General features: G+C 38.8%; 1 protein-coding gene across 1 annotated transcript; it reads left to right on the top strand.

Moving 5' to 3' along the window:
* Positions 1 to 228: 228 nt before the first annotated feature.
* Positions 229 to 7,851, top strand: LOC311093951 (protein NLRC3-like; the record flags this gene model as incomplete). The annotated part of the gene is made up of 6 exons (XM_084131648.1): positions 229 to 1,949; positions 2,094 to 2,267; positions 4,184 to 4,357; positions 5,249 to 5,422; positions 5,840 to 6,013; positions 7,114 to 7,851. Coding segments are annotated over 6 exons (2,430 nt in total), but the record flags the coding sequence as incomplete, so codon positions are not given.
* Between the last annotated feature and the right edge of the window lie 2,123 nt (positions 7,852 to 9,974).

Below are 9,974 nucleotides of genomic sequence, written 5' to 3'. Positions count from 1 at the left end.
CGGACTCAGTGTGCAATGGCCTTTAGTTCTTTTTTTCCCTTAAAAACTTGACATGTACCTGAAGTAAGTACAAATTAATTAAAAAATCAAATAAAGAACAGAATTCAATCATGTAATCTATATCAATGCTCATGGACCGCTCTAATGGCTTTAGCAAGTGGCCAAATAACAGCCGCGCTCATCTTCATACCAACACCACTGTTATTTGCATGATGTTGTGTAATTAAATCAAATCTGCTGAAGAAGTTTCAGTGTGTGTATGAAGGAACAGCAAAGCAGGGAAACCCAACACTCCTGAATGAGATCTACACAGAGCTCTACATCACAGAGAGTGAAAGTGGAGAGATCAATAATGAGCATGAGGTGAGACAGATTGAGACACAATCCAGGAGAGCAGCAACAGAGGACACACAGATCAAATGCAATGACATCTTTAGACCTTTACCTGGACAAGACAAACCCATCAGAACTGTGCTGACAAAGGGAGTCGCTGGCATTGGGAAAACAGTCTCTGTGCAGAAGTTCATTGTGGACTGGGCTGAAGGGAAAGAGAATCAGGATGTCCAGCTCATATTTCCACTTGCTTTTAGAGAAATCAACTTGATGAAGGACAAAACACTCAGTCTTTCAGATCTTCTTCATGTATTTTTCCCTAAAACAACAGAAATGGAAATATCCAGTGATGAATATAAAGTGTTGTTCATCTTTGATGGTCTGGATGAGTGTCGTCTGTCTCTGAACTTTAAGAGCGAAGTGAAACTGTGTGATATATCTGAATCAGCCTCAGTGGACGAGCTGCTGATGAACCTCATTGAGGGGAATCTGCTTCCCTCTGCTCTCATCTGGATCACCTCCAGACCAGCAGCAGCGGATCTCGTCCCCTCTGAGTGTGTCCATCGAGTGACAGAGGTACGAGGCTTCAATGAGCCACAGAAGGAGGAATACTTCAGGAAGAGAATCAGTGATCAGAGTCTGGCCAATACAATCATCACACACCTGAAGTCCTCGAGGAGCCTCCACATCATGTGCCACATCCCAGTGTTCTGCTGGATCTCAGCCACTGTTCTAGAGAAGATGTTGAGTGAAGCAGAGAGAGGAGAGATTCCCAAGACTCTCACTCAGATGTACACACACTTCCTGATCATTCAGACCAACATCAAACATGAGAAGGACTATGAGAAGAGAGTGAAAGATGAAGACATGATTCTCAAACTGGGGAAACTGGCTTTCCAGCAGCTTGTGAAAGGCCACCTGATCTTCTATGAGGAAGACCTGAGAGAGTGTGGCATTGATGTGACAGAAGCATCAGTGTACTCAGGATTGTGCACTCAGATCTTCAGAGAGGAGTTGGGCTTGTATCAGGGGAAAGTCTTCTGCTTTGTTCATCTGAGCATCCAGGAACATCTTGCAGCTCTATACGTGCACATCTCCTGTACAAACAATTGTATAAATGCATATTGGAAGAGATTTAATCCACTGCCTGGCCTGCATCAGATAGCTGTGGATGAGGCTTTACAGAGTAAGAATGGACATCTGGACCTTTTCCTGCGGTTTCTTCTGGGTCTCTCATTGGAGTCCAATCAGACTCTCTTACGAGAACTACTGACACAGACTGGAAGCTGCTCCTACAACAAAGAGGAAACAGTTCAGATCATCAAACAGAAGATCAGGAAGAATCGCTCTCCAGAGAGATCCATCAATCTGTTCCACTGTCTGAATGAACTGGGTGATGATTCACTGATGCAGGAGATCCAAGATTATCTGAAATCTGGAAAAATAGGAGAAACCAAACTCTCCTCTTCACAGTGGTCAGCTCTGGTTTATGTGTTGCTGACATCAGAGCAGAAGATGGATGATTTTGATCTAAAACAGTTTATTGGAGCACAAAATACAGCAGATGAAGTTCTTCAGAAGCTGATGCCTGTGGTTAAAGAATTCAGATCAGTTCAGTAAGTCACACTGAAAGCAATCATTACACTGATAAAACATGATCATATTTTTCGTACCTAAGCAATACTGTAAAAGGAGAAATTTTTATATATATATCAGTGTTCCTGAACTGAGAGACTGAAGAGTGTCATTGTTCTCTACAGGTTGATTGATTGTGGTGTTACAGATGAAGGTTGTGCTGCTCTGACTTCAGCTCTGAGATCAAACCCCTCACACCTGAGAGAACTGGATCTGTCATGGAATAAAGTAGGAGATTCTGGAGTCGAGCAGCTTTCTGATCTACTGCAGGATCCTCACTGTAAACTAGAGATATTGTGGTAAGATTTTATAAAAGTCCCAACGTTGTCTGTTTCTCTCCTGTGGTGAATAATGAATGATATACAAAAATAATATATACAAAAAAAGTTTATCATTGTAAGGGTGGATTTCCTGCAGGGGTTCAGGCTGCAAGACTGACGAATGACTAAAGAAACGTTATTAGCAAGATGGTAGAAAACTGCACATTTCTTGTCTGTTCCACCCACTGCCACTTATACCAACAACGGAAATAAGCGCAGTGTTACGTTCCTCCAGATGGTCAGTCCAGGGGGAGGAGGAGCAACAATATTTAAAAAATAAACCAGGGCAAAAGAGGACAGGAAGTCAGATTAATGTGCAAAATGAAAAGTGTATTTATTACAATATTGACAAAATAAAACCAATACAAAACTACTCTCAGAAGACAGCAAGCAAACAATGTAAGGCTAAATAATTGAAGGAGCAAGGTTCAACACTAAATGAGCAACAATGAACAGTCCTCTCTCCACTGAGGAGGTTCAAAGCCAGACACTGTTCTGGACTCACAAAAGATCTAAGTCAGTTTTCAACCCACTGGTTGACTGGACTGTCTCTGTTCTGCTGGGCTGACTGGTTGGCAGTGGTCTGCTCACGGATGTTCTGTTCCTGCAGTGTGAAAATCAAGCCTTATTATCCTCCAGGCACTGAGTGTTGACTAGGCACACCTGCTGCCACTTACTCAATCAGGTGATCAGGCACACCTGCGGCCACTCACTCATGCAACTGAGACACAGGCTACTACCTGAGAGAGAAAAAGAACAAAAACACACCCCAAACACACCCCAAACCAAACACATGTCCCTTAGGGTCATAACACGCAGTTACAATAGCTTAATATGTGGGAGAGCGTTGCTATAGAGAGTGACAATATTGTATTGCAATTTGTAGCACTTTAAAGTCAATACCAAATCAAAACTATTTAGCACATTATTTGTAATTGAAAAGGTTTAATGACAAAATATGGTTATGATTATACTTAAAATAGTTACAAAATAGATTTATGAGATGATGATAACTTATACCATTAATCTTACCCAGCATGTAAAATGTTACCAGAGAGAGAGAGAGAGAGAGAGAGAGAGAGAGAGAGAGAGAGAGAGAGTAAGAGGAAGCAGGAGGTAAAGAGAGAGAGCCCCAAGAAAGGGACCCAGAGAAGAAGAGAGCCAGAGCACCAAAGAGGCAGAGCAACAGTTTCAATCTTCTTTTATCCTTTACTGACCATGTGACTAAACCCAAATGTGAGACATTCAAGCTGACCAATCAGATAATTACAACTTCCCCCATTAAACTAAAGGTGTGACAGTTCATCGACCCCCAAAGTACACACATCTTGGCAGGCCTTGATCACTATCAGCCCATCTGTGCATTTAGGACAGGGATGGGCAACTTCGGTCCTGGAGGGCCACTGTCCTACAGAGTTTAGCTTCAACCCTAATCAAACACACCTGAACAAGCTAATCAAGGTCCTCAGGATTACTAGAAAATTACAGGCAGGTGATTTTTTCAGGGTTGGAGCTAAACTCTGTAGGACAGTGGCCCTCCAGGACCGAAGTTGCCCATCCCTGATTTAGGAACTATAAATGGTCCTTGTGGTAGAAAAAGGGGGTGAAAAACAGTAAAGCAAATGTCTTGGTTCATTTCAAATATCTTGGATTATTTTCAAGCCTACTCCATCAAGTAACTGAAAATGATGTTTAATCTTCAGCAGATTCTTTCAAAAGCTTCTGAGGTAATTTTACTTCTGATAGTTTTTGAGTTATAAATATTATTGGATGATGTGAAAAGGTGACAACTGCTTTCACATACAAATCTGTTGAGGAGAAATTCATATATATCAAATCATTTATATCAGTGTTTCCTGGAATGAGAGACTGAAAAATGTCATTGTTCTCTATAGCTTGTATGATTGTGGAGTTACAGATGAAGGTTGTGCTGCTCTGACTTCAGCTCTGAGATCAAACCCCTCACACCTGAGAGAACTGAGTCTGACATGGAATAAAGTAGGAGATTCTGGAGTCAAGCAGCTTTCTGATCTACTGCAGGATCCTCACTGTAAACTGGAAATACTCGGGTAAGTTTGTATAAACATATCTCATATGGTAAATGATTGTCATACAAAACAATCTACTGTGAAATTACTAATGGGACTGTTGCTTTTATTTTCATTAGATTCTTTCCATTGTGTCTGACATAATTTTACAATATTAATGATAGTATAAACATGACTGGATGATGTAAAGATGTGACAACCGTGTTCATAAACAGATATGTTGATGATATTTGGGTACTTGCATAAAAAATGACTATTCGGTTACACTTCATTTTAAGGTGTCATTGTTACAGCGTAATTATATATTTAAGTACTGAGTAATATTAAGCAACTATATGTACTTACTATAGGGTTAGGGTAAGATTAGGATTAGGTTGAGGGTTAGTTGCATGTAATTGCATGTAATTACATGTAGGGGCGGCAGTGGCTCAGTGGTTCATGTAGGTTGTCTATAAACCGGAAGGTTGGTGGTTCAATCCCCAGTACCACCTGACCAAGTGTCGAGGTGTCCATGAGCAAGACACCTAACCCCAGCTGCTCCCGATGAGCATGGCTGACACTGCCGTCAGTGAGTGAATGGTGAATGGGGAATGGGGAATGGTGAATGGGGAATGGTGAATGGGGAATGGGGAATGGGGAATGGGGAATGGGGAATGGGGAATGGGGAATGGGGAAATGCAGTCCATTTACCATTTATGTAACAAGGACACTATTAAATAAAGTGTTATTGAATATTCTTGCATTTTTATCAAATGGAAACTAACCCGCTCAAGCAGTTTGTAGAAGCGGGTCTGAACCTTAGACTGGACCTGTTAATGGTGCCGTGGATTAAGTGTCTGATTGTGAAGGTCCTGCTTATCTGAGCTGTAGATCCTGAACTGAGAGACTGAAGAGTGTCATTGTTCTCCACAGGTTGAGGAATTGTGGTGTTACAGATGAAGGTTGTGCTGCTCTGACTTCAGCTCTGAGATCAAACCCCTCACACCTGAGAGAACTGAGTCTGTCATGGAATAAAATAGGAGATTCTGGAGTCGAGCAGCTTTCTGATCTACTGCAGGATCATCACTGTAAACTGGAAATTCTCTGGTAAGTTTGTATAAAATGTCTCATATGGTAAATAATGATTGTCATACAAAATTTTTTCTGTGAAATTACTAATTGTATGTTGCTTTTATTTTCATTAGATTCTTTAAAATGTGTCTGACATAATTTTACAATATTAATGATAGTATAAACATGACTGGATGATGTAAAGATGTGGCAACCGTGTTCATATACAGATATGTTGATGATTTTTGAGTACTTGCATAAAAAATGAATATTCTTGCAATTTTTATCAAATGGAAACTAACCCGCTCAAGCAGTTTGTAGAAGCGGGTCTGAACCTCAGACTGGACCTGTTAATGGTGCCGTGTGATCATTATCATCTGATTGTGAAGTTCCTGCTTATTTGAGCTGTATATCCTGAACTGAGAGACTGAAGAGTGTCATTGTTCTCTACAGGTTGAGTTATTGTGGTGTTACAGATGAAGGTTGTGCTGCTCTGACTTCAGCTCTGAGATCAAACCCCTCACACCTGAGAAAACTGGATCTGACTGAAAATAAACTAAGATACTCAGGTGTGAAGCTGCTCTCTGATCTGAAGGAGGATCCACATTATAAACTGGAGATGCTTCTGTGAGTAGTGATGATTAAAACTGTTCATATTTTAATTTAAAGTTATTTAGTTTCTTCTTAGTTTACTTTCCTTGCGATGGTGAATTACACACTATAAACATGTTTAATAAGAGTTTTATTCATTTATTTTTTTATAATAGTTTATAGTAACAATTAAAGCTCCAATATGTAAAAAAATTTCACCACAAGAGGGCGCAGTTTCCAACAATAACAAAGGCGAAGCTTGATGACGCTATGAAGGAGTTGACGATGGGAGATGTCGTTTTTAATGCGTTTTCACCATCTAGCGATGTATCTAAATGGAATTAATGAATCATGATCACGGATGATGTAATTTATTCGTTTTTGTATTACCTGTATGTCTGATCGTATTATTTTATGTCATCATAATTAATGAACTGCAAGGAACGTGAAATGTTATGCTATATTATCCCGTTACAACTTACAGCTATTTGTCATTAATTCATATCTATTAAAATCATCTTTACTGTAACTATTACGTTACTTGAACAATAAAAAAAAATTTGATTTGCTTACCTGTCTATCAATACACTCGCGAGAGCAGAGTCTCTGTCAAGTCCAAGATTGTCGTGCAGCTCTCTCCATCTCAAAAACGCCTGGCCAATATTTATCCGGGTTTTATTCCTCCGTTTGTCACACAGTCTGCGTGTATCCGAATATGGACGCTTTCGTTTTGTTGGCACTTCAATACTCGCCAAAGAGTAATCGTGATCCATAACAGCTATAACCATACAGTCTATGGCAGTGGTTCTCAACTCCAGTCCTCGGGACCCACTGCTCTGCACATTTTGTATGTCTCCCTTATTTAATGATGTAAATGATTTCTTTATCATAAATAAACCTGACCCGGTGACACAGAAGGAGGACAGTCATACAGGATTATAGATAAGGGTCAAGGGTCATCATTCATTGTGATTTAGATGCAAAATCAAAATATGAATGTTTAAAAACAGCTTTAGCAATCATGTATCTCAGTATTATATTATAATCTCTCACTTAATCCTCTAAGTAGTTTCTTTTAGTTGTTCTAAAGTTGATAATGCAATAATGTCGCACACACTTGACTGTCTGTGTTTTAGTTACAGGTTCTAGATGTTAGTCTGACCTTCTCTGGATCAGCTGATGGAGAATAAAGAGCCTCTACAGACACAATCACATTCAACAGAATCAACAGACACAAACCCACAGTGATCATCACACACATGTGTGTTTGTGTAACTTTACAGAATGATCCAATCCTTCATCCAAAGTCAAACAAGGAAACCTTCAACCAGATGGAACTGGATAAATATTCTGAATGTTCAGATCCAATCTGACTTCTGACCTGTAATGCCTGAATCATAATCATACACTGTTCGTCCGTTGGCCAGAGGAGAACTGAGTGACTGAGTCTGGTTTCTGCCAAGGTTTTCTTCTCCATTCTGTCACTGATGGAGTTTGAGTTCCTGCCACTGTCGCCTCTGGCTTGCTTAGTTGGAGACACTTAATATTCAACAATATTATTGATCTGCATTGACACCATTATATGAGAACTGAACTGAGCTGGACGATGACATCACGGTTTTCTCCAGAGCGGCTGTATAGATAAATGAACTAAAGTAATAACTTTTTTACAACAGAAATGAATCAACACTGAACTTTCTTAAGCTGGACTATGACACTATTTTCTTCTAGATCTGCTGTACAGCAGGAACAAACTTTGTTGCATTATTTTCCTGTTATCACTTTAAAGCTTCTTTGAAACAATCTGTGTTGTAAAAAGAGCTGTATAAATAAAGGTGACGACTTTTGTTTCTTCAGAAGTGACATTTATTCTGACAAATGCTCTCTATATAATATTTATTTAATGACTTAATTTGAGTAATTCAGCCCTCCAAAAATATTCAAATGCCTTTGATTATAGTAACATTCACAATAAAATCATCTATTGCATTTCATTTATTTTATTCAAAAGTAAGGATCCATTGCCATTTTAAATGTAAAATGTCAATTTTTATTTATTTAAAATCATAATCATGGACACCTTTCAGTGTTAAATTGATTAATCAAGTTTTAATTTTCATTTAGAATTGCAGAATATACATTCTATATGCTGTCTTTAATCTATTGCCAACTCCACATTAAATCTTGTATATGAACGATTAACTGTATTCTATTATAAGTCGATTCAGCCGTCAGAGATGAAACTCAGAGTCCAGCTGTGTGTCCATGAAGAGTGACCGTTCTGGACAAACCAGTGAAATCAACTGATCTGAGGTACAGCATTAATGTCCGGATGGAGAGATCGAAAGAACTATCTAGATCTTTCTATGTGAGGTTTATCTATGTCAAATTAACTATATGAATTCTTGTCTCAATTCTATTATCTCTGTTCTATTTTATTACTTATACCAACTCACATTAATTTTACCTCTCTAATTAATTTGTTGTAATCTATTATTTTAATCTTTTGCTCATGAAACATGAAAATAATAATTTCTTCGTTAATAATTTCACAGCTGATTCAACTCATCAGCTCATTAACCCATGTGATAATGAGCTGATGAGTTGAATCAGCTGTGTTTGATTAGGGAGACAAAGAAAACGTGCAGTGTTGGGGGTCCTTCAGGAGCAGGGTTGAGAACCCCATACTGTCACCATTCACTCTGGAACTGCATTTCCCATAATCCTTTGTCTGTTCTCATCACTCGTGATTGCACTCAGCTGTTCCCTATCAAATTGTTAGTTTCTGTGTATATATACCCGGTCTGGTCAGTGTTTGTCACGGAGTTGTTGGTTAATGTCACTTACACTTCCGAAGTCTATTTTCTCGCCTGGTCTTGTTTATTTTTTTTATTGGATTGCTAACATGGAATTTGAACCCTGCATGGATGACTACGAATTGGATTGCCCTGATAATAAATATGCTGCATTTGGATCTACCTCTTTTTCCATGTGTTCCCGTGACAATGCAGCACTAAGATCGAGTAACACTAATAGAGAGATACAACCACGATCGGATGATAAGAGCAAATCATTTGTGACTCTAATGAGAGCTGTCTCGGTACTATGGTACGGTCTAAATCCTGACTGAAAATCCTCCAGATATCATTTCTTTCTAGAAAGGAAATGATGATTTCTTTCACAGTTGTGAGGATACCGCCTTTTCTAGTATCTTTGACAGAAAAGGTAGATTCGAGATCGGCCTGTAATTGACTAATTCTGTAGGATCAAGTTGTGTTTTTTTTAACAAGTGGTTTAATCATAGCCAGCTTAAAAGTTTTTGGTACATAATGACAAAGATGAATTAATGATATTAAGAAGAGGATCTATGACCTCTGGAAGCATCTCTTTCAATAGCTTAGTCGGTATAGGGTCTAACATACATGTTGTCGATTTAGATGATTTAACGAGTTTAGTAAATTCTTCCTCTTCTATAGCAATGAATGAATCAAATTTTTCTGATGCGATACTGTAGTAGACAGTTGCATAATTTTCTCCCTGATATTATCAGTCTTGTTAGTGAAGAAGTTCATAAAGTCATTACTGCTGTGTTGCTTGGAAACTTCGGTGCTTGAAGCTTTCTTTTTCGTTAGTTTAGTCACTGTTTCAAATAAATACCTAGGGTTTTGTTTATTTTCTTCTAATAGGTTTGAAAAATAAGTAGATCTAGCAGCTTTTAAGGCCTCTCTGTAAGTAATCGAACTCTCTTTCCATGAAATGCGAAATACCTCTAGTTTTGTTTTCTTCCAGTTGCGTTCCATTTTTCTGGCTGCTCTCTTAAGGGCCCGAGTGTGCTCGTTGTACCACGGCGTTGGACTATTTTCTTTAATCTTCTTTAAGCGCAAAGGAGCAACTGTGTCTAAAGTGCTGGAAAAGAGAGAGTTAAGAGTTTCTGTCGCAATATCTAGTTCCTCTAAGCTATCCGGGATGCTGAGATGATGAAACTGATCAGGAAGAT

This window comes from Abramis brama (assembly GCF_963993115.1).
Source record: "Abramis brama genome assembly, chromosome: 12".
Taxonomy (NCBI): Eukaryota; Metazoa; Chordata; class Actinopteri; order Cypriniformes; family Leuciscidae; genus Abramis; species Abramis brama.
The sequence above is the reverse complement of the archived record's forward strand: the minus strand, read 5'-3'. Positions and strand labels throughout refer to the sequence as shown.